The 26,467-nt window shown below is 40.4% G+C and overlaps 1 protein-coding gene across 3 annotated transcripts in view; it reads right to left on the minus strand.

The window, feature by feature from the left end:
• Positions 1–25,707, minus strand: part of EEFSEC (eukaryotic elongation factor, selenocysteine-tRNA specific) — a 122,659-nt gene extending 96,952 nt beyond the window's left edge. Inside the window, exon 1 of one of the 3 annotated variants that reach the window (XM_075183624.1) lies at positions 25,373–25,707. In XM_075183624.1, coding sequence (XP_075039725.1) covers positions 25,373–25,664 — 292 coding nt within the window. In that variant the 5' untranslated portion in view covers positions 25,665–25,707. Of the gene's footprint in view, positions 1–8,957; positions 9,125–16,861; positions 16,926–25,372 lie in introns of those variants that run through there. The other 2 variants (XM_075183626.1, XM_075183625.1) reach the window with 2 other exon arrangements.
• Between the last annotated feature and the right edge of the window lie 760 nt (positions 25,708–26,467).

Raw genomic sequence — 26,467 nt, forward strand, 5'->3', positions numbered from 1 at the left:
TTCCTCCAGGTGCTCCAGTTTCCTCCCACACTCCAAAAACATACTAGTAGGTTGATTGGCTGATAACAAATTGACCCTAGTCTGTGTGTCTATATTAGGAAATTTAGATTGTAAGCCCCAATGGGGCAGGGACTGATGTGAGCGAGTCCTCTGTACAGCGCTGCAGAATTAGTGACACTATATAAATAAATGATGATGATTGTGTTGGCTGAACCAACGCACAGTAAAATACAGCCTATCAAATCACCAGGAGCAAGTGACATAACGCGGGCTCCCTAGAAGCCACTTTTTGGGCTGAGCCAATCAGAAATTAGCCTTTCAGATGAATACTGGATCATGTGACTAGTTCCTACTGAATTGACGAGCCAGGAATATTGGTTCAGGTCACGTTACTGGTTACTAATATAAAGTAATAGGCTTCGTTTATGAATATTATTTCATCCCACAACTAAAGTTTGTCAAGACAGATACACTTTAACCCTTGAGGTGCTCTTAAAACAATGCGGCAACACGAAGACTTCTCATTGTGCATTAATACGCAACATATTACTTATGGCGCTCGCTCCGTGTTATGTGACAGATGTCTACACAGGCTTACTAGAGGTATGCTGCCGTTAATTCAAACAGCAAAACGTATTCCAGAATAGACCTCCACTGATTGAAAGCAGAGGCCCTCCTGACATGCAGCCTCAGTGCTGTTATTCCTTTCCCCAACCATCCATGACTACCAGCCTTGAAATAAGATAATCCTCTTGATGGAAAGGGAATTAGGAGCAGGCTATGCTTTGCTAACGATGCTCTGGCACAGATTCTGCCTCTAATACTTTAGGAAATGGGAAACAAAAACAGTGAAACTCAAATCTTCGGATAATACTAAATGTTGTTTTCTAATTTTCTGAGCCATTGTGGCACTTTCTTTACAAGCCACAAACACTGGAAATCGATGTGGTTTAGGAGACTTAGCCACGGTTCATTGGAGAACGAGTCGTAGAATGTTCACACAACGCTGCTCCAATAGGCACCAAACCACACAATTCCAATTCTACTATATACGGGGAGAACATCATTTAAAAAGGTATTTTGTTATAAGGAGACTGCAAAAAAAAAAAAAAAAAAAATCCAAGTTGTTCTTTGTTTAATTGTACCGCGTACAAAACAAACAATGCATATTCAAATAGATTTTAGGTTGTACTGATTATTTTAGAACCCGCTGTCTGTCAATGACCACTTGACCATTTGTACATGGCCCATTCAATGTGTGCTAGCTGCATTCAAATTTCCGTAACGATTTCACCAACGATTTAAAGTCCGGATGATCATGCCGATTCATGTGTACACACCTACATGATTTACCTTCAGATCTGTGATCTTCATCTCTCATAACCATCTGCTGAAAAAGATGGTGACTCTGTACACTCTACAGATATCTGCCTACGCGGCTGGTCCTGAGTGCGTACACACTGCCACATTTGCTCGACATCGTTCCATCGTTGATCGTGATTTTTAGGAAGATTAGAAAACCAAATCAAACGATGTGTTTTGGTAAATTGTGGGATCGTAGCCACTAATGCAATATCTGACCAAATGGTTGTTTCTCGTGTGGTCTGCACAATAATTGCATAGATGTGTATCTTCAGGTCATCAATTCACACTGAACTGTGCTCAATAACCACTTGTTATTGGCTGTTGGCAAATGCTCAGTATTAGGTATTTGAGAGGTTTTAAAAGTTTTATTGCTGCCCAATACCAAATATGTATTTTGCGAACCAATCAAATTTTTATAAACATGAATGGAAATGTATGCGACATAAATTAAGAATAAATGATTATACGGTATAAAACGCATCACAATTTTATCATAAATTAAAATAAGTGAGGGCTTCATTCATTTGTAAAACAAATTTTTAAAATGCTTTAAAGATTTAAAAGGCACAAAAGGATCTTATGTCATATGGTGAAACTTTATTTTGCATTTCTGAAAAATATAAAAAATAAAAATATACATTTTGCGTCAAAACAACAAAATGAATTGACTGTAATCTGTGCTCAGTTCATTTATCATTTGAAGACATGCATTTAAATCTAGTGATAGAAGCAATACATTTCTTTTTAGAGTATGGTTGTCCTGTGTGATATTATTTCTCTACACAGTTACTATGTTCTGTGGCTGCGGACGCTGAACGCACTTTGGCTGATTAGTTTGTACATTACGGCATCTAAAGACATCACAGAGAGGACGCCAAACCAAAAAACACAAGTTCCTACATGGAAATAAACATTGAGGGGAGATAACCTTCTTACCCTTCACATGTAATCTGATTTTATGCTTTTGGAAGAAATTAAAGACACATCTCTGGGCTATCCTGTGCATACGGACTGTTTATTTACTGTGATGCTACATTAGTGTACTAAGTGGGTTTCTTAAGTAGGAAACGGGCAAATGTAACTCTTTACATGCCGGATAGAGACAGAAACTGACAGTATCTAAAAATAAAAGAGTAAATATATGGAAAGAATTACAATGTATAAACCGACTGTATTTATTTAATGGGTTTCCTACCTTCAGATTATTTTAATCTATTTAATTGCACACGCCCTCCCGTAGCATTTACTAAATACACATTTTTCTTTTTTAATCCCTCCACTCTGTGCTTTTCAGTAATGTCTACAAATTATCCAGCATAGCTGTTTATTTCAGAGCCCTGGGATACTCTGGTTACAGTAGCACAGAGTGTGGAGAGCACAGTCGAGCTCTACCACAGAGCATCAAAACTAAACACCTCTGCCAGATGATACAATGACATGGCTTTCAGTCACTGGTGTAAGCTAGAAAGATACACAAAAAGAGTTGCAGTAGGGCATCAACAACACAATAACTTGTTATCTCAGGAGTGTAAGTGTGGCCGGGACACGCCACAGAGAGCACTCTAGGGGCCGGGACACGCCGCAGAGAGCACTCTAGGGGCCGGGACACGCCGCAGAGAGCACTCTAGGGGCCGGGACACGCCGCAGAGAGCACTCTAGTGGATGGAATACACTGCAGAAAGTATTCTGATGCCAAGAGTAGCCAATCGTCAGGTTCACATACTGGCCAATGAGCTCAGATGCACAACTGATCTTATGTGTTGGTGCGCGTATATATACACACACAGAAAACAAACATATAAAGGCTTTCTTTCGCTACAATTCACAAGGCTGCCATACTACTAGAAGGGAGGTTCTTCTCCAACACAAACACACAGAGTGACTGACAGCTTTGCAGACATGCACTGTGTGGATTGGTGAATATACACAAAGGGGCGGGGTTAGTGATGTCACAGTAACTTGAGTTACTGCAGTTTCAGCTTTTTGACCTGTTGGGACATCAAGACACTGTCCTCAAGATGTCGGAGGGAATTCAGCTGTATGTTATGGACAGGGGGAGGCAAAAATGTATTCTTAACAGAGTTGCACTGGATTACAATAACTCATCTTCATGGGTCATATCTATTTCAGTGTCGGGGTGTCATGGGCCCTATCTTCGCCGTATCATAGATTCCATCCCTATTCCAGTACATCTGATTGTTACTGGAGTGAAATTCTGCAAATCAAAATCTTTAAGACACAGACATATTGAAATGACCAGACCGGACAACATTGCGGTTTGGGTTCAGGTTTCATTCTTCTCCCAAAACAATAGAAATTAAACCGCCTTAGAGGAGGAAAAGGCAGCACATCAATTGGCTGCTATTAAAAAAATTGACCTAGTCTCTCTCTCTCTCTCTCTCTCTCTGTATGTTAGGGAATTTAGACTGTAAGCTGCAATGGGACAGGGACTGATGTGAGCGAGTTCTCTGTACAGCGCTGCAGAATCAGTGGCGCTATATAAATAAATGGTGATGATGATCAGTAACACAGACTTCTAAAGATTAAAGTCAAGAGCAGAGACAGGCGACTGTTTTCTTAATAAGTGCAAACACCAGCTAAGTATGAATGTGCTCATTGTTACATGGGCAGGGGTCTGCTAAGAGCTGGGACAGGCTGGAGACACTGCAGCCAAAGACTGGGGGGGAAATACACAATATCAATGCTCTGTAGAATTATTCAGCAAGAGGACAACATTAAATGCAAACAACATCTATATCCAGAAATAATTATGTTCTTTTCAGATGTTATACAGCACTGAACGCAGAATTATTTAGGAATAATATCAGTGTCTCAATTCACCATCTATTGTCAAAAATCAATAATCCCTCAATGAATTGGAATTCTTGTATTTTTAACCACTAAGCCACTCCTTAGCAAACAGGTATGTTGTAATTTTTCTCAACTTTTGAGAAAATCCTTATAGTAGTGTCACACGCACGATAAAAACAGGAGACGGGGGAGGGGTAGTCGTTAACGGCTAAATCACGGAAACATCGTAATTATCATCATCATCTATTTATATAGCGCCAACATATTCCGTAGCACTTTACAATTGGGGACAAACACAGTAAACTAATAAACAAAACTGGGTAAAACAGACAGAGATGTGAGAAGGCACTGCTCATAAGCTTACAATCTATGGGACAATGGGAGTTTGACACGTGAGGCTAAGGCCAAGTCTACATTTTGCATTTCGGCCCAGCCAGGCTGCAAAGGTAAAAGCTAAATGATCCTGTCAAACAACAATGTTGGTCAGGGGGTAGTTGTCTTGTGTGAAATTGTGTAACGGGTCGTAACAGGGTAATGTAGTGAGGTTAAGAGGGTGGTTGAGGAATATTATAAGCTTGTCTGAAGAGGTGGGTTTTCAGAGAACGCTTGAAAGTTTGTAGACCAGAGGAGAGTCTTATTGTGTGAGGGAGAGAATTCCAAAGAGTGGGTGCAGCCGGAAAAAAACACTCTACAATCACTACTACTGAGTGCTCATTGCCCTGAGTTAGTGCTTTAGCACCAAGTCACCATTTCAAACACTTGAGTGATATTACCATAATGGCTTAAACATACAATTAGTTGCTATGGGCAACACCACCTTTCCCCTCTGCACCAAACGACTATATACACATGCTCGGCCTACATATTCTTCACCTCTTCTGTGGCTCTTAGTGCGGTTTGATATTCATCTATTCATTACCATCCCCGTAAAGGAACAGATGAAACTTATATAACTCTATCTGCTCCTGATTGAGAATATGCTAAGGTCAGCCATGTTAATCGGAGCTGCTAGGGTTAATAAGAGATCGGATGAGGCGACTGGTTAACAATTCCTGGTGATAAAACGTGTAATTGCCTCTCCGACAGAGAAGGTAAATCTACAAGACAGATGTGCTAGGTTCATACACATTAAGGGGATTTAGAAGGAAGGATACATTGTAGATTTTCTTTGAGCAAAAGAATATTTGAACCATTATTAATTAGTCCATTGCCAAACCCAGCTTTATGGAAAGCCAAACTAGGCAGAGGCCTCTGACAGTAGAAGCGCAATAGGGTGCCTTTTCTGTTCCCATCGCCGTGCTTATAACTCAATGTCCTTCATTCATTTCCTAATTTATAATTAGCCTTATATTTACATTTTAACTTACAGCAGAGCATCGAGTGCAAGAAGACAAGGAGACCATTGCAATATAGGACTGATTAATGGGCAGCACGGTTGCTCAGTGGTTACCACTTCTGCCTTACAGCACTGGGGTCATGAGTTCAATTCCCAATCATCGCCTTATCTGTGTGGAGTTTGTATGCTCTCCTCGTGTTTGCGTGGGTTTCCTCCGGGTGCTCCGGCTTTCTCCCACACAACAAAAACATACTAGTAGGTTAATTGGCTGCTAACAAATTTCTCCTAGTCTGTGTGTGTGGCAATTTAGAATGTAAGCTCTAATGGAGCAGGGACTGATGTGAGCGAGTTCTCTGTACAGCGCTGCGGAATTAGTGGCGCTATATAACTAAATGGTGAGGATTATTAATTAAAAGGCTTTTTTGTTTGATCTCTCTTAAACTCCCTTCAGTCCCCTAAAACAAAACAATTTTGTTGCTAAACTTCATAAAAAAAATCAAGGTCACTGTTAAATAAAAGGAACAATTTGCTTGCAATGTATTGGGCCCAAGTTTAAACAACCCCCATAACCTTTGTTTAAACAGTGTATGAAGCCTGGCCTTACATTTAAAGGCAGAACAAAGTTTCTGACTTCAGGGCAGGCCGGGAGCTCCACAACAGCTGGAGATCCATAGGTTGCCTTACACCGATCAGAATGAATTAACCTATGTTACAAATAACAAAGTCCCCAATGCAAGCTCCAAGCTGTCAGTCACAGCCCTCATTCATCCCGACCCCGGGCTTGTAACACAGGAATTCCTCACCACCACGCCGGCCTTTGATGATCAGCTCCGCAGAACATGATGGGAGGAAACAATTAGTGTCACTGGGATTTCACCAGCTACTGATATTACATCTTAGGCCAGCGCACAGCGAGGAGAGTCAGGTAGAAGGTAAAACTGTTCACGTGATGACAGTTCTGGCTACAAAACACCAAGTCAGCCTTGTGTCCCGTAGCCGGGGAAGACAGCCGGCCTCGGTGAGTTTAAATTCAAGTGCGTGGCTCCAAGATTCTTCTTAGAACACTCAGATTGCCCTTATTTGATTTGTAACCTAATTGAATCGATAAGCATTTAATCATGGAACTTCCTTTCTGTACGGTCACAAATTCCCTTCTTCCTTGTGTAGTTTCATGAAACATTTCTAGAAATCCTCTGATTGCACTTTCCGTCCGTTTTTTTTTTTAAAAAAAAACGCAAATGGTGTTCATTTTTTGTTCCTTAATGAATAAAACTGTGTAAATCACACAATAGCCTGGTTACTACAGATAGTGCACGACTCATCTGCAAACTAGTCATACACACCAGTGAAAGGTGCACTTTTCAGAAGAGGACTACTAGGGTTTTGGATGGTACAAGCTTATAGATCAATACGTTTAGCCCCTGGCAGAACTCAATAACTTAACTCCTGGTATATGAACTAAACCTCTGTGCTGGGGACACTATGCTCTGCTGTGTGCTGGGGACACTATGCTCTGCTGTGTGCTGGGGACACTATGCTCTGCCGTGTGCTGGGGACACTATGCTCTGCCGTGTGCTGGGGACACTATGCTCTGCCGTGTGCTGGGGACACTATGCTCTGCCGTGTGCTGGGGACACTATGCTCTGCCGTGTGCTGGGGACACTATGCTCTGCCGTGTGCTGGGGACACTATGCTCTGCTGAGGTCAAGAAAGCAAATGAATTAAGAGGAATGTATATGACCTGGTCAGGGGGGGGGAAGGGGTCTTATTTGGGAGGCCTATCATCACAATGCAGCTGCTTGGACAGATCTCAAGACACGGTGGCACATTTTAGGAGCTGGTGACAGCTTCCTAAATGTCAATAGGGAGCAGTGTTTATGTACATGTCCCATGGTTTAGGTTAAACAGGACAAAGGGTCAGATCACTATTCCTGACCTGCTGCCCTGAGCATTACAGGTATCTTACATTGCTGTGGTGTAGCGCCCCCTAGTGCTGTAAACCAAGTAAAACAGGTAACCAAATTCCAAAGCATTCTCTAGATTTCAAGGTATCAATAAGGCTCTAACTGTATTACATTTACAATGGAGGACTACAGCACTCCTTTCTCAATTCACCTTGGCATTTACAGTATCCAATTAAATCAAATTTAGATCGGACATATTGGTCATCTACCGACAATGTCATCATATCTGATCAAACTCAACCCAATTGGCTGACGTGATTTGCTTGTGCACTATCAGATATATGACAGGTCCATGACCACAGAAGTCATTGTTCTCTACCTTGCACTGATGAGATCTAGTAGGACAGAACTAGTGGTCTGTAAGTTAGCTATATGGTGCTACATATGTGGCTATACTGATGACATCAACGCAAATCAGAAGGCATCATTAGGCAAACAGGAGCATAAAAATGAAAACAAATAACTTCAAAAATAAATACAATGGGCCCGATTCATTAAGAAAAGTAAAAGCGAAAAAATTAGTAACTTTGCACCTTGGCAAAACCATGTTGCATTTGAGAGGGGGGGGGGGTTGTTGGCAAATTTAAAATGTGATGGCAGATTTACAGTTGTGGTAGGGCATGTTCTAGATAAACTTTACATTTCAGTGTAAAAATAAAGCTACCTGAAAAACACATCCAGTATTTAACGTATGAGCAAAATAATAAACTAATATGCACCACTTGCATTGTAACATGGTTTTGCCAAGGAGAAATCTTACTCATTTTGTTTTGCCTTACTTTCCTTTCTGAATTAAGCCCAGTAAATGTAACTTATGTGGCTAGGTCAACATCACCTATCAACAGTTAGCGAATATAGAAAAATCCCTGAACTGTATACATTAATACACTAGAATCCTGTCAGTGGACCATATAAGTCACATTTCAGAGAGTTTGGTGGGTGAAATATTTTACATAGACGAGATAAAGGCTCTTTAGTTAAGAAAACCTGGAAAAAAAAAAAACTTCAGAAACCAGTGATATCTTAACACCCAAGAAAACCTTGATCAATGTTTGCACTTGGGACCAATAAGCAAATGTGCAAAAAGGACAGGCAGCAATCTTCTTACTGACAGGAAGTCTGATGTGCCTAGGGAAAAATGCCTCCCCCTTCCCCTGTATTAAATATCTTTATTTCTAAAGGCTCCCAGAGCTTTCTATTAAGCAGCTAAAAAGAATATTTACAAAAAAAAAATTATATTATCTTTTAATACAATCAATTAGTGGGGCAAGGGCCGACATTCGGACAGCCCCGATATAAAGCAATCATATTTCACGTTGAGGGTTCCTTTAATAAAAAGGGAGGGTGCAACTTGGCCGGGATCCTTTATTTTTAAATAACGTCGCTCAGTCAGCATTACAGTATATATTTGTACACCTTTGTCTCTTCCATGACCCCACAATATTATAGCTTTAAAAAAAAACAAAAAAAAACAACCCTACAAACTTCATCAGACAACGTCTCCAGTAATCCCCTTTCTTAAATTGGCCCGGTCCTGAACTCGTCTAATGAGGTTACTCATCCCTTGATCTCGGGGCTCCGTCTGCTTTCCTCCATCATTGCGTCACCCAGCTGAAAGACTGAACGCACAGATGCATTGGCCACACTCGTCTCCCCTAATCTTGTCTCCCTGGAGCGATCGCACGAGTTCAAAAAACATTGACGGTATCAAACATAAAATAACGTGCAGGAGATCTTAGCAGGAAAAGTGAAAACATACGGATGAGTGAACTCTGCGCACAGGAATTATTTGGGGACAGAAGTAACAACTATACCCTTCAATTATTTAAGGAATTCTCTCTCCGAATCTACAGATTTTTTTTTGATTTTTTTTACCCTTTACCTGCCCGAATGCCCGTCTTCTGCAAAAGGAAATGTGTCAAAAGTTCAACATTTATTCAGAAAACAACGTCTGAATTACCAATCGCTTTTGCACGTGTCTTTGTAGGATATGAAGGATCTACAAGAATTCGTTACAAAAATATAAATGCACACACAGATGTGTTGTGTCAATTATAGCGGAATTAAATTTTTTTAAAAAAAGGTCACTTTGATTTGTTGTAGAACAGAAAGATCTGCGGAAATTTAACTTGAACAGCTGTTTCGGCACAACAATTTGATTTTTGGTTTTATTTTCCTGATGTATCGGATTAAGTCGGCGCTAACACAAAGCAGCATGTATTATGTATTTCTCATCTTTATTATGCGGTTTAAGTGTTTGCGTTTAGTTTTATAGGATTGGAACCACTGACCCATGTACGGTTTTGCTAGAACTCTGAGACAGAACCGCGCAACAGATCTGGAATATGATTGTGAGGAAAAAACTAAAAGCAAATGACTGACAAGAAAAAGCAGATTCCCCAAAGAGATATATTCGATGCAACTTGTGGGCAGCATGGTGGCTTAGTGGTTAGCACTTCTGCCTCACAGCGCTGGGGTCATGAGTTCAAATCCCGACCATGGCCTTATCTGTGAGGAGTTTGTATGTTCTCCCCGTGTTTGCGTGGGTTTCCTCCGGGTGCTCCGGTTTCCTCCCACACTCCAAAAACATACTAGTAGGTTAATTGGCTGCTATTAAATTGCCCTTAGTCTCTTTCAGACTGTCCGTGTGTGTGTATGTTAGGGGATTTAGCTTGCAAGCTCCAATGGGGCAGGGACTGATGTGAATGAGTTCTCTGTACAGCGCTGCGGAATTAGTAGGCGCCATATAAATATATAGATGATGGCCGCCCCTTGTAATGAAAGTGGTATTCTGTGGGCTACAGATAGACCTGTCGCTGTGGATTACAAGTCTCTAACCCCAAATGCATTCAAAAGCAACCTATATTGTGCTAGATATATCTTGTCCCTTAAATTTATCACTGACTTTATACCAACTGATCATATCTTCTATCAGTTAAATATATATGTCCCCCAACATTGTAGATTTGTGGAGAAAAATAGAAAAATGGTGAAAACGGAAAGTGATTTTCCTACCTAAAAACAGAAATGGATTTGTTTATAAATGTGCAATCTGGGACGTATAGTTTAATAAAAACATATTGAAATATTTATTAGTAATTTATTAAAATGAAGTGACTCAACCTCATAATTTTGTTTAATATAAAGAAATATTAAAAACATGTGTGACGTGCATTCAATGTGCAAATGTCATTTAAAATAAGAGCGTTCTACTGCTATGCACTGTCAACTGTATATATTATATATACATACATAAATATTCTAGATACTTTGGCTGGATCTACATATTTGAAAATTCCTGTGAAGAGCCAATACCTGGTGCGGTTTTAATTTTTCTTTGCTTATAACACTTTCTTTCTTAACCCAGGCTTATCAATCTCCGTTCATTTTTCCCTCGCACCCCATAATGAGAAGAGTTTCAAGGAAATCTCCGCAGTCGAGTGTCTCAGACAGACACTTTGCAGCTAATTGAACCCCCCTCTTAAGATGTATGATTATTTGATCACTCAGAATATACTGTGGTTCCAATTAAGAACTTTCGTGCAAATAGTTTATTTGCCTTTATTGGGTTTGAAGCTCTTAAGTTTTATTTTCTTTGCTTTAGAAAAACACATACTACCTGCTCTCGATTGATAGTTTTCCATTAAGTTCAGCCATTTTTGGAGACTGATCAGAGCCGCTAGGGTTAATAGGAGGGTGTATGAGGCATATGGTTATCAATCCCTGGTGATTAAATGTGCAATTGCCACTTAGACAGACAATGTAAATCTACAAGACAGATGTGCTAGGTTCATACAAACACAATGTTAAAAGTAGTAATTACACATAGAAGATTATTTTTATCTTTAAATCGCAAGTATCTTTAAGCAATCATCTGATAATCATTTTTCTTAGACATCCTCCTACAATAATTATCATGATCTCCTTGTTAAAAACTCTCTGGTTGGCAAACAAAAAATATCTGCCAGACACAGTCATTCTACTACACAGATTGACAGCTCTCAGCATGTCATGTGATGAGATGAGATGTCACAGTGCAGACAGAGCTCAGAGAGTTGTTACAAAACCTCTCTGCTCACTACATTACGTGTCCGGTGACTGTGGTTACCATGGTAGCACAGAATCATAAATAAATAGCAGCCTGAAGAAAAAAAAAAACAAGGAGAAATGGTAAATAACAGCATTCCTCTTACAACCTCATTATTTCCTGGGATTCCTGCTTTCATTTTCTTATTTTATATTTATCTGTACTAGTTGAAATTGAGGAGACGGTCCATACTTTACTAAATTATCAGTTTCCATGAATATTAATACAAAAATATGTCTGCCTTCAGCAGCCGATTGTACACATCAAAAATATTCCGAATGATTGCTTGCAAACGTGTAACCATTTAGCCGCCAAGCTCCCAGAACAAGCTCTACAAATTTTTCGGGGTGAACAAAAACGTATAAGCTTAGCCATTTGCACCTAAGTAGCCTATTTAGTAGTCATAAGGCCCGGTAGCCACGGTGTGTGGTGTGGATTAACCTGAAAGAAATCATGTACATTTGGTTATATTCGTATGCTAACTCTCTGCGGGGGGGAAGAAACATTAACCAGAAACATGAAGGCGGCCTGGTACTGCTTAATCATCGGTGTGGTGCGAAGCCGGGACTCCGCAGAGGTACACGGATTGTGTTGCATTTCCTAGATTAAGTTGTGGAGTTTCCCCCTGGGGCTCGCAAGAATCTGCTGTGAATCACAGAGAGCGGAGTCCTGAAGTAGGTAAATACATTGGCTGTCAGGGAGGAAAACATTCGTTTGTATCTAAAGGCTCATCTTGCAAATTTAGTAATCCGCTCTTATTTCTCCTGTGGATGTTTTAAATGTTCGACTGTCCTATGTGAGCTTTATAGCTTGGTAGATATATCATCCCCATGGATTTGCTTTAGGAGCTAGTGAGCAATGAACAATGGCATCATCAACATTTATATAGCACCAGCAAATTCTGTAGCGTTTTACAATTGGGAGCAAACACAGTAATGAAACAAGACTGGGTAATACAGACAGAGAGGTAAGAAGGCCCTGCTGGAAGACTTACAATCTATGGGACAAATACTGAAATCAACAAGACATTGATCACAACACATGAGCAGTAGCGCACATATATCATTACGGGGGATTTTGTTGCTGTTTTTGGTGCACGTAAATCAGGCATTCGCCCGTCCGTATTAAACAACAAACAGATTTGAAGTAACGTCTTATGTTGACTAGAGGTCTAGGTGCGCTCCACTCTGACAGACAATACGCTGCAGGATACGTCCCATACAAATGTGGATTAAGAAGTCAAACAAAAACACAAAGAAATAGAAAAATAAAAAATATTCAATTATTGTCGCCTGTTAATAATATAGTCATTAATGAAAATAAAAAAAAATAAAAACACAATTTTTTTTCTCCACGCCCCCCCCCCCCCCCCCCCCCCATAAAATACATTTATCAGGATGTTATAAATGTCTACTGTACATAAAAAGCATTTTTACAGTTTCTCCTAATTGCAGACATGTTCTAGCTGTATACACAGCCATCATCACCATCACTCGGCACTGACGCCTGACCTGTAGCTGGTGCGAGAGATACGACAGAAAAAGACGTAACTTAGAGATGTCCAAAGCTTGAATCAGACGCTGCTGCGTGCGCTGGAGTTTGTCACACCCTTACCGTATACCGACTAAGTGCATACGCCCATCAGCCCCTCCCATCCCGTTCCATCCATGAGACCATAGCCCGTCGTAAGTGTCCTCTGCGCTCAAAGATGAAATGGATACATTGCGCTCTCTGGCGTATAGTTAGTTTCTGGACGCACAGAGCCATTTCATGCAAAACACGGCACGTATCGGAATTTACGTCCATAATGAATCAAGTCTATAATGTTCACAATATCATCATCAGTTATTTATATAGCGCCACTGATTCCGCAGCGCTGTACAGTGAACTCATTCACATCAGTCCCTGCCCCATTGGAGCTTACAGTCTAAATTACCTATCATACACACACACACAGACCAAGAGAGACTAAGGGCAATTTAATAGCAGCCAATTAACCTACTAGTATGTTTTTGGAGTGTGGGAGGAAACCGGAGCACCCGGAGGAAACCCACGCAAACACGGGGAGAACATACAAACTCCACACAGATAAGGCAATGATTGGAAATCGAACTCATGACCCCAGTGCTGTGAGGCAGAACTGCTAACCACTGAACCACCGTGTTGCCCCAATACAATATATCGATAATATTTCAATACAACGCCCTTCAAACACCAGTTATGAATTCCTTACATTATGCTGCTCGGTAGACACACCTTGGTTTCCCTAGTTATACATCGGTCACAAAATGAGATGCCTTTATATATTTGACATCAGCTTTCATTCATTTTACAAAAGTGCATGAACACAGTTTTGCCTTATGGGTCAGATTGCGGTAAGATTTGGCCGTACAGGTACGTAAAGTCTAGCCGGCAGTGTAGTGAGATAGCTCCTGCGTCAGCTTGCTCTATATTTCTGGATAAAGCCTGCACAGGACATAAAGCGCAAATTAAATGAATTAAATGGAATCTGATTTTCCTAACTTTACGCTACACAAGTTACTCTGTAGTAAAGCAATAAAACAACAAGGAAGCTGATGAAAGTTGAAAGCAACTCCTGTCTGCTTCATATAAAAGGCACAGTTTCATTTCAATAGATTTACTTATTCATTTATTACAAGACAAATATTTTTAGAAATTCACCTTTGCAACAAAAAAAAATCCCAAAAGTGATCTTAACATGAGAAAAGCGTCAAAAAAGCCACTAGATGTGAACGAGCCTTTGGGGCATATTTAATAAAGCACGATAGTGCTTTTAACGGATAATTAAGGTCCCACAGTGTCCTCCGCAAATTTATTAAGGGGGCATCGCAGCAGATATCATGGATATCTGCTGCTTTGCATTCCTCTTCGTTTTTGGGAGCAGTCACCATTCAACAGAATGGTGACTGCTCCTGGCCGCAATCTAACAAGTCCCGAAAAAACATTTTTTTCGGGAACTTGTCATGTTAATGTACGCCAGCTGAAGCTGGCGTACATGAGGAAATCTAATGCTGTCAGCTCTGCTCCGGAGAGCAGAGCTGGACAGCGCATGTGTGGAGGGATCACATGATCCCTCCCTGTCACTCACAGCTCTCTCTCTGCAACTATCGTTGCAGAGACAGAGGGGATCTGTGTGCGCATGTCCAGTTCTTGGAACTGGACATGCGCAATTGAAGAGTAAGGAGAAGACCCGAAGACAGCGCTTCCCGAAGAGGCAGGTAAGTATGATTTATTTTTTTCACAGAAACAGCAGATTATCGGGACTGCTGTTTCTGTACTCCGGTTTTGATAAATTTGAGAAATGAATCAATACTTATCCGTCCGATAAGGATTGATAACCATTTCTCTATTTCAACGTTAAATGATAAATGTGCCCCTTTGTTGCATTATGGTTAATTAATGCGTGAAAAATGCATTGACACAAACAAGAGTCACTACCGCTGTTCATTCTGTTGCGTTTTAAGTTACAATTTTAGAACGCGGCACACCATACCTCTCATGCCTTAAAGCACGCTACCAGTACACTAGATTATGTTGTTAAAAGCGTACTACATAAAAACGCATACGCGACATCGCTTTCATTCCATGGTCCCAGAACATTTGTCTGAATAAGCCCTTCGTGTTCGATCTCAAACTTAAACAAAAAAAATATATATAGGTTTACATTTTTGATAGACAAAAAAAATAAATAAAAGAGGTTCAGACATCCGGCCTACAGGCAACATAAATTACAACAACAAAAACTCTTATAAATTAAGTTACCCTAAGACATTTGCCCTAATCAAGAGACTTCTCTGATCCCCAGCCAAGAAGTAGCTGTGACGGTGAATAGGCAGACGGCAATTCTGCATAGCACAGGAGATATGATAGATTAGATCACCGGGAGCATTGATTCCGTCGTCCTTTATTCCATTTAAATCTTAATTTGTTGCAGGCAGCAGCTAAAAAGAGATATTGGTGAATTCTGAGAATAGAAATCAGCTGAGACGCGCAGGCACAAAGGAGCCTTAACATTAGATTACCTGAGGGGAACAACGGAGTATTGGTTACCCACTTATGGTTTCCATCGGCATCTAGTGGTGCAAATAGTGACTGGTCCATTCAGGAAAACTAAGCCACGGAGCAGAGACTGCAGAATGATCAATAAACTAATTACTAGGACATGAGGTCATTGAATGGAACCAGGAATTAACATCTGATTCAATATTAATTAAGGTGCCCTCTCACTTTATTACCTGTAGAGGGAGCTATATTCAACCAATCTTTATGAGAAACCAACATATTGATTATATAGGAACCAGTGACATCACATAGGCAACAGCACTCATCAATGGCTGATCGATGTAACCCATCCCTAGTGAATGGATAGGCTAAATATTTGGTTAAATTCACAAAATAGCTGCCTCCATTTTGTGTGGACTATGGAGTACCCCATATCCAGACTGCATCTAAATCCCAAGAAACATCTAATAAACATTTTGAGAATACGTGCATCTTTCATACAAGACTGTTGCAATTCCTTCCATACTGGCCTACCCCTAAACAGACCCACATCCCTACAAGATATAATGAACGTGGGGGGTAGACTATATTACAATGTAAAACCTTCTCCTACTGCTGTTCCGCTCTGTCAGTCCCTACATTGGTTGCTTATTTTACATCAATAATAAAATACTTCTACTAACATACAAAGCCATTAACAAATCTGCACCAACGTACACCTCTTCTCTTGTCTCCAAATATCTCCCAATTTGCTCCCTCCAGTGCCCTTGAATCCGACACAATCCAGCTTTGCTGCGAACATTTGATACGATCACCTTCAAAGTTTTGTGTTGCGTTCAAAGACAACAAAAACAGCTGTGATTAGAAGACAAAACGCCAGGACTGAAAGATTTCAAACAGCTAATACAATGTAGTTAGTAAATCTAGCTGGAGGACACATATAAACCGAGGAATTAAAGTTATGTATAAAAAAAACGTAGAATTTCCCTTTAAACGCAGCCATCCAAATGTAAGGGCTCTATAATACAATATGAATGACGACAAAATAAAAACACAACAAAGAGCGATACAGGGGGCGTCCGATCTGCATGGAGCTTGTTCAGTGCCGCTCCGCAGCCATTTAAACTGTCGCTGGCAGAGAGAACAAACTGAAAATAATTAGAAAACTGATGGCGGAGGCTGATTAAATTCAATTACATGCAGGAAAAACAAAGGAGAAAAACAACCGTGCAAGAAGGATCCATTGATTTGTCACCGTGACCTGCTCCCACTCACGTCTTCACAGAATGGGCCATTGTCTCCTCATTTTCTTTCCGTGGGAAAGGGACGAAGCGACTTCTAGACTTCCAGCTGCCCGGTAGGAGCCATTTTATTTTTTCGTTAATTGCCACGTGGTATAAAAAAACAAAAACCCTAAATACCCTATAGTACCCTGGTCCTAGTTTCCATTAGTGTAACCCCATCCAGAGCCACCGATATCCACAGGTAGACCAATTACTTGCCTGATATCTGCTCCCCAATAAACTTTGGTTTACACAGAACCAATTTAGACTGCCGTTTAATACATTAGTTAACTGTGGCTACGGTGGCGTAGTGGTTAGCACTTCTGCCTCACAGTACTGGGGTCATGAGTTCAATTTCCGACCATGGCCTTATCTGTGTGGAGTTTGTATGTTCTCCCCGTGTTTGCGTGGGTTTCCTCCGGGTGCTCCGGTTTCCTCCCACACTCAAAAACATTCTAGCAGGTTAATTGGCTTCTATCAAATTGACCCTAGTCTGTGTGTGTGTGTGTGTGTATATTAGGGAATTTAGACTAAGCCCCAATGGGGCAGGGACTGATGTGAATGAGTTCTCTGTACAGCGCTGCAGAATTAGTGGCGCTATATAAATAAATGGTGATGATGATGATTTTTATGGATATCTGCGGCTGTTCCACTGAATGTAATAAGCACTAGCAGTTTGTCGTTCCATTTTATTTACCTTTTTATACACAAGACCCTCTCTTATGTTTAACTGTAGGTTTCTGTAATGTTTTTCTAGGATGTTGCATTGGGTCTCTCGGATCGTGCTGTATTATGGAATACGCTGTGACGATATAAATAAAGGACAGTAATTACAGGGCATTCTTGCATGAACTGCTCACTTCAGATCATCCCACAAATTCTCAGTTGAGTGGAGTTCAGGATTTTGAATTGACCTTTTTAGAATGTATTTTATTTTGTTTTTTGCTGCAGCAATTCCGTTGTAAATTTACGAGAGTGTTAAGCTGGATACACACCTATGTAATCTTACTTCAGATGTAATTTCTGTAACGATTTCACCAACAATTAAAAGTCTGGATGATCATGCCGATTCCTGTGTACACACCTACACCTTTTACCTTCAGATCCGTGATCTTTATCCCTCATAACTATCTGCAGAAAAGATGGTGACTCTGTACAGATATCTGCCTACACTGCTGGTGGTGAGTGTGTACACACTGCCACATTTGCCCGACATCGTTCCATCATTGATTGTGATTTTTAGGAAGTTTATAAAACCAAATCAACAGATGCGATGTGTTTTGGCAAGAAAAAACATGATTGTGGGAGCGTAGACACTCCTGCGATATCTGAACAAATGGCCGTGAATCATTTGATCGGCACGATAATTGCTTAGATGTGTACCCAGCTATAAGGACTTATCACATTGCATGACTAACAATTTGTTAAGCTCTGGCTCAAAGATGGACTCCAGGATTCTTCGATAGATAAACCCTGTACAATCCACATTTTATTGTCCCCTTAATATTAGCAAGACATTCGTTTTCCTAAGGCTGCGATGTAGCCGAAAGAATTACTCTTCCGCTACCGTGATTCCCAATGAGGAAAGGCTGCTCTTGGTGTAGCCTCCAGAAACAATACTTAGAAATTTTGGCTAGAAATTACATTTTAACCTCATAACTTTACAGAATAATTGAGCAACAGTCGTTTGGTGACTAAGCACACCCAGGACAGGCAGCAATATTGTTTTAGGAGAAGTATCTTCCTTGGTAAAACTATTACTCAACGTTTATACATGAAAATCTGACATTACACAATTAAAGAGGCCTTAAGATCACTAGCAGATACCATGATGTCCAATGTGACCTTCTTCATATAGAATTATTTTTGATGCCCATCAGCCGGGAACAGTGAAAACGGTGAATTTTCTCCATTTCACACTATCAGCCTGACTGCAGATTGATGGGAGGTCTAAGGGCTCAGCAATGGTTTAGTAGCCCTTCCACATGTGCAAAACCAGGTACATTTAGCCGAAAAAAGTGTATTGTAAAAGATACCCAGACACTTTAATGGGGAAACATTTTCGACATATGCACATTTTCGCCACATGTCTAACGATGCAATCATAGGTGTGGAGCTTCCTTGTAAAAACGAGGTGTTTGTCACTTGCAGACTTGGAACTAAAAATGTAATAAAAAAAATAATAGTAATCTGCATATAACTTTAAATATGCATATTAAGCCACTCATGTACTATGAGTATTTATAAACCCGGAATGCAGTTTAAATTCACGCGTTTGCTGAAAGATCTCTCTGAAAGCCACAATATCTGCATTTTACTGGGCTCTGGGTACCTTAATGTGCTCAATATTCAACTCCTACTGACCCAGATCTCCCCAGTTGTGAAGAGGGCGGGGTCAGAACAACTGGTAGCCAATAAGATCATCGGTATGGTCACAGCAGCAAAAGGTGAGAGTAGTGATCATGTGGGAGACAGTGACCAATGTGAGCGGAGCAGTGACATGATGTGAGGAGGGGAATGGAGGCAGCAGGAAGTCACAGACTGAGAGTTATATAGTGGAAGGAGCAGGGTCCCCCAGCAGCACAGAGTATATCAGGAGAGGAGTGATGTGTTAGTAAGGACAGGGCTGCATGTGACAGGGGCAGTGTCATGATGTGAGGAGGGGAATGGAGGCAGCAGGAAGCCACAGACTGAGAGTTATATAGTGGAAGGAGCAGGTTCCCCAGCAGCACAGAGTATATCAGGAGAGGAGTGATGTGTTAGCGAGGACATGGCTGCATGTGACATGATGTGAGGAGGGGAATGGAGGCAGCAGGAAGCCACAGACTGTGAGTTATATAGTGGAAGGAGCAGGTTGCCCAGCAGCACAGAGTATAAGTGATGTGTCAGTGAGGACAGGGCTGCATGTGACAGGGGCAGTGACATGACGTAAGGATGAGAGTGGAGGCAAATGCTAAAAACAAACTGTAGTAATGTGAAGCTCCTGTTAAACTGGTGCAGGAAAACCTTGGTCCAAAAATGTACCTCTATACGAAACAAAGTTCATACTTTTAACTTTTATTTTCTCTTAATAGAAAAGGGGCCTCAAACTCCCATCTGGTTGTCATCGCCTGGATTAAAAACAGGTGACTCGAATTGCTGCATCTGTAGAGCCGGGCGTCCTAGAGGTTAACGTACCTTTCCCAACAAATACAGGGGTTATGGGATCAATGAGTTCAATAAAGACACAAAAGAAGATTTTTTTTTTCCTGTGTCATTAATCAGATTCTCTTTATCTGTACTAGGACACATGAAGATCAGATCACATTTGGTACAAATGAATGCATGATTACAGATCATTCTAAAAGGTCACAGGATTAATCCCAACACTGTAATTGGACCAGTTGTGCATACAATTGTGACATTAGATTGATCGGTTCATCAAGGGCGCTGAATATGATACTTTAACCATTTTGCTGGCTGTACAGGTTAAGATGGTCTCATTCATTTCAGGAGTAGGACAACATGAAGAACTTGCAAAGTTGTTTTGTTGCAACATCAATAGGCTTCATCATCATCATCACCATTTATTTATATAGCGCCACTAATTCCGCAGCGCTGTACAGAGAACTCACTCACATCAGTCCCTGCCCCATTGAGGCTTACAGTCTAAATTCCCTAACAAACACACACAGACAGAGACAGACACACAGACTAGGGTCAATTTGTTAGCAGCCAATTGACCTACCAGTATGCTTTTTGGAGTGTGAGAGGAAACCGAAGCACCCGGAGGAAACCCACACAAACACGGGGAGAACATACAAACTCCTCACAGATAAGGCCATGGTTGGGAATTGAACTCATGACCCTAGTGCTGTAAGGCAGAAATGCTAACCACTACGCCACCAGCTTCTTTGTTTTGCCATCTAAACCATGCCATAAAGTGGTCTGTCGGAGAGGAGGATTCTGGGTAACATATACTGAAAAAAAAAAAACGATTCTATTCTCTCTATTCTATCTCAATGTTCTAGCCTGGTTTCACAGAAATATGGCAGAATGCAGCAATTAACTTTGGATTGGTTAAGCAGAGATGCTCTGATATTCAATGGAAAAAGAAATAGTTGCAGCTCATCCGCTTAGACAACATATAAAAATATTTTATCCTGGATGAGTCCCACTTTAAACGACTAACAGAATAAATTGTGCTTATCCACGTGAAATATGGACAAAAACTTGTGAAAAAAAGGACGAGGGGCCTGATTCATTAAGGATCTTAACTTGAGAAACTTCTTATTTCAGTCTCCTGGACAAAACCATGTTACAATGCAAGGGGTGCAAATTAGTATTCCGTTTTGCACATAAGTTAAATACTGACTGTTTTTTCATGTAGCACACAAATATCAACTTTAAATTTCAGTGTACAAATAAGCTATCAAGTATTTGTGTGCAACATGAAGGTCCTGACCCCCCACACTGCGAACTAATAGTGGCCTGGGGGACATCCTTTGCCGGGCTCCGCTATGGCCTGATAGCCCTCCTAGCAGCAAAGGGCTAGGTCACAAGGTAGTGGTACTGAAGCGCAGATCACTAGAGAAACACAAGATTCTATTCGAGCATTCAACTTTCTTTTGGCCCAGACACCATAATAGTGTGTGTCCATAACACAGTGTTCCTGAAGTCGTGCGTTTCCTTAGCATGCTACTTTGCAAACCTAAGTCATACTGCAATGTTACTTGTTAACGGCCTGTACATCCCTAGATGTAGGTTGTGAGTTCTTTCCGATTTCTCTGCATATCATACAGTCTGGTCTTTGGAGGCAGTTGCCAATCTTTCTAGGTGTTCCAGCAAACTCACCCAATGTTCTCCATTTGTAAATAATCTTTCTCATTGTGTTCTTCAAATTGTTTGGAAATGGTCTTAGAACTGCTTTCAGATGGATGAGCAGCAACAATTGTTTCTGGGAGATCACAGAAGATGTATTTTCTCCTTGGCACATGGTGTCGTCACAAACCTGACAGCTCCAAACCAAATTACCAAAGGTTCTGGTACTTGTTTATAAATATTGCACTTTGTTTATATTTTTGCACTTTGCTCTTACTGTACTTTGTTTTGTACTACCTTGTATGCCATGTATTGTATGCATGGCATACAATACATGGCATACAAGGCATTTTTTATCTATGTAATAAATAAAATATAATAATTCTGCTTTTATACGGAGGTTGCAGCACTTCCTGATGATCAAATCATGACGGGCACTTAATTAGCAGCAATTTGCTCAAGTTACCTTCTTTATTGAAGCAGTAACAGTGGCAATTTTCACATACTGCACGTATGGAGTTTGCGTTATTAATATATTAATTTTGACATATTTTCTCTTACTTTTCCCCCTCTAGAATTTGGATGCATATAAATATATGATAATAGTCAGCAAAACACCATTATTTTACTTATATTGCAATACTATTATATACCTGGACTTGTTCAGGTGCATTTTAATCTAAAGAATACACTTACACTGTAACCAGCAATAAAGTAATTTAAAAGAAATGCTCTATTCATTTAACATTGAATAGGGCCTTGTACTGGTCTCCCATGATTTACAATGAGTACAAAGCAGCAACAACAAAATGCATAGGCTGTATTACTGTTTACTAAGCTGTATAATGTACATAAAATAACTGGAGTTATTATGTTTAAATAAATATATCCTTCGTTATCTACTTCACTCATTTATAGCAGGGGACATGGTAGGGGTAGATGTTCCCCTAACAGAGCAGACAGAGTGACTGACAGCTGGGCAGACTTGATTTACCTATACTTTTGGACAGGTTAAGTAATGCAAAGTAACTCATAACTGCATTCGCGCCTTTCTGACTTGTATCATCAGAAAACATAAATAAGAGGGAGGGGCTTCATTTGTGTGTAATGAAGGAGGTAATACTTTACTTTTTCATACAGCAGCCAAGAAATGTCAAGGTAGCACTAAACAAAGTATTCTATGCTCATGGTTTATAGTTGAAAGTTTCAATCTTGGGGTTTAGTAATCATCTAAGGCCCTTTAAATAAGTTCCCAACCCGCTCCTCACACTTTCTTTTTGACTGAATGTGTGCTCAAATTAATGTTTTAATCTACACAAAAACAAACCATCATTTAGTTAAATGAGTCTTGACAGCATGTCAGAATGGTGGGACAGACAAACAGGCCTCTGTAGCCCAATATGAATTTGAACGCATACCTTGATTGACACATGATGCAATGCACAGCTGGTCATGGTTGCCAAATCGAGATAAAAAGCCCATTATGTTTTCTTGGTCAATAAACCTCATATAAAAACAGACACATAACCCATAGGTGCTAAATTAGGAAAACAGGCTAAGGAATTACTAAAATGGAGCTGTCACATAATGAGTGAGTGCGGCAGACCCCAAAATTATCAGTATTATGACTAGGAGCGTCAGTGTTATCATTGGTAAGACTAGCAGTAGTCGTATCATTAAAATAATACTTTTGCAAAACTAAATTGACACCAAAAAGCTAGATTTTATTTCAGCATCCAAGTAAAAATAATTGCCAGGAATTTACCCCCATACTTCAGGTAAGAGGGTCTTGGAGATTTATTTTTTACAAACCTTATTTTTATTTGCTTTTAATACTTCCCATGGACACAATCATTTGGACAACGCATAGGGTTCTTGCCGAACAAGCTGGCCACAAATTTGTGTGTGCGAGTCCCCCCCCCAAAAAAAGGCAGGAGTTCGGAATAACTGTAATACTGGGTGACCCTCACCTCCTATGATGCGTGTCCTCCATTAACCCCTGACAGGTCTCAGCAGCCTATTAGGAACATTTAAAAGGAACACAAATGCAGGTAATCCAGTGACCTAGCCCAAGGTAGGCCACTATGAGACTGGCCCAGGGGTGGCACATGCTCCCCTGAGTATACTACAATGGAACCCCTTCTGAATTAAAAATGTGTCCACTAAACGGGCGGGATCTGTTTCTTGAGTACACATGAATGACAAATGATTACACAAGAACATAAGGGGCTCCCGTCTTTGGCAATACACCTAAACATAACAGTAGAAAAGGGGTTAATTTTTTAAATAAAGCATACTTGTGTTACAGTAAAATTGTATGATTATTGATTTAATATCGATCATGTGCTAAGCTTTAGAAAATAATGTACTATAGCCTTAAAAGAAATTAGCATATATTTTACTCAGAATTAGAAAAGAAAAAGATTGAAGCCTTGCAACAATGTTACAACAAGATGTTCTCGGAGAACATGAACAATTCAAGGGTGCACAACTAAAACGTACCGTTCTATGTAAAAGTAACAAGACTGATGGCAGAATGCCTGAGAAGATAAAAACATAAATGAGAAAGATGCAGAGTAAGCATAATTAGCTTGTTGTTGTTTTTAATAATCTACTGTTTTATGATTGGTTGTTAAGCTTCTATACCCCTAATAATTATGATTGGTTGTTACGCTTCTATACCTCTAATGATTTACTGCCTTATAATTGGTAGTTGAACTACTATAACCCTATTATTTTACTGTATAAATAAAGAGTCTGAAGGAACCTCTGATTGGAACAGAATCAGAATTACTCAGCATTATATCATACAGGTGTTGTGTGTTTTTCTGTTCGCCAGTCGAGCGAAATTCAAGGGAGATCTGACTGACATTGAAGGGAATTGATAGAAGTATCGGTGAACCCCGATACCCCAACACTTGCCAACTGTCCCGGAATGTACACAAGACTCACTACCCTCACTACCTTTAGCCTGTTACCGCCACAATTTCACACAAGACAACTACCCTCCTGACCAACTTTGTTGTGTGACAGGATCATTTAGCTTACGAGTCACTTTTACCTTTGCAGTCTGGCTGGGCCAAAATGCAAAATGTAGACTTAACCTCATGTGTCAATCTCCCATTGTCCCATAGATTGTAAGCTTGCGAGCAGGGCCCTCTCACCTCTTTGTCCGTTTCACCAAGTTTGTTTATTAGTTTATTATGTTTGTCCCCAATTGTAAAGCGCTACAGAATATGTTGGCGCTATATAAATAAATGATAATGATGATGACTCCCGAATTATATGAGTAGGGCATTCTCCCGCACTAAGAAGTGGGCAGAATTTGAAGAGACATTTTGCTCCCCCTATTAAAATTCTGCCTTTGCGTCATTGTGTCATGGGACAGGGCCAAAAAGGAAAACTTGGAAAGGTTGGCAAATTTGACATAAAAAGTTTATTTATGGTGGCTAATGGGCGGTAACTATAATTCTGTATCCTGCCTATCGCACGACATGTGTTGTCATTGCCATTTTCTCCATCGCCAGTGGGTAACCACCAGGTCTACAGTGAAGTGCCAACATCAGAATTCCTTACTTATACAGATATTTTTATATATTAACACACCACCTGTGCATTATGTTATATTATTACTAATCATTGCCAGTATATGTACAGTTTAGCTGTCAGTGGAGCTAGGACCTTGCAGCAGGAAGACACTCACCCCCTATGATGGTCCTGATGAGGGAGGCATGACCCGGGCAGTCCACCAGTGTGAACTGCAGATGCCGGTAACCGCTGGAGGTCAGGTGATTCGGGAGCGGGACGGTAAACGAGGAGAAGCCGAGGTCCAGCGTGATCCCCCTCTCCCGGCTCTGTGGGTTCTTGTCAAAGGCGGCAGTGGAGGCCGTGGTGCTCAGAGCCTTGGCCAGGGAGGTCTTCCCGCTGTCAATGTGACCCAACACCCCCACATTAAAGTTCAACGTCTCCCCCTGTGCAGCCATGGGGGCGGCCATGCGTTCCAGCGTGGTTCACCTCAACTTCCGCGTTGTGCACCACTTAACACCACCGGAGCGGAAACACAATCTAGACAACTTTGGTTCCGACCCAAGTACCTCATAACAAGCCAGTCAGTAGTGATTGATTGGTGAGCATTGATTATTATTTTAATATGCATAATACCTTCAAAGGAAACACTATTAATCCAGACCAGCCACCTTTGCTATGCACCATACTAATCTCTAAAATCCAAGTTAACTGTATCCATCAACACATACATTTTACACAAAAATGTATAATTATGTTTCCTTATTCAGGTATTCAGTAAAATGTTCCAGATTTGTCATGTTAATCAGATTTTTGGCCCATGTTACAGAGTATAATACGGTCTGATCTGTAACATTATTCCTCTCTGCAGACCCTTTCAGGGCAGTGACGTAAAATCTTTAATCATAACATACACCAATATCTCAAGTGGGTTATAATAATGTCATGATTAACTCACACATATTATTATTATTTAGTGCAAATAACCGCATAATATCACACAATGGTAAACCAGTCACATTTGTGTATGTGCTCCTACATCATCCGAATCAAAGATTTTACTCTTAAGTAGAAATGTATTTGAAGTGTCCAAAGTAAATAGGTTTCTCTCAACTAAATAAGCTATTCATTACTCAGGAGTACCGCGTGAGACCTTGGTTCATGTCCATAGATCGTACCTCTTCCTTTTGTCGAAATCCGATACGTGGGCACAAATAGATTGTAAATGTTTAGCGCATGAAACATTTACTCAAGAGAAACATAAAACTGACCC

The sequence above is a fragment of the Mixophyes fleayi genome, chromosome 8, assembly GCF_038048845.1.
Source record: "Mixophyes fleayi isolate aMixFle1 chromosome 8, aMixFle1.hap1, whole genome shotgun sequence".
NCBI classification, from domain to species: domain Eukaryota; kingdom Metazoa; phylum Chordata; class Amphibia; order Anura; family Limnodynastidae; genus Mixophyes; species Mixophyes fleayi.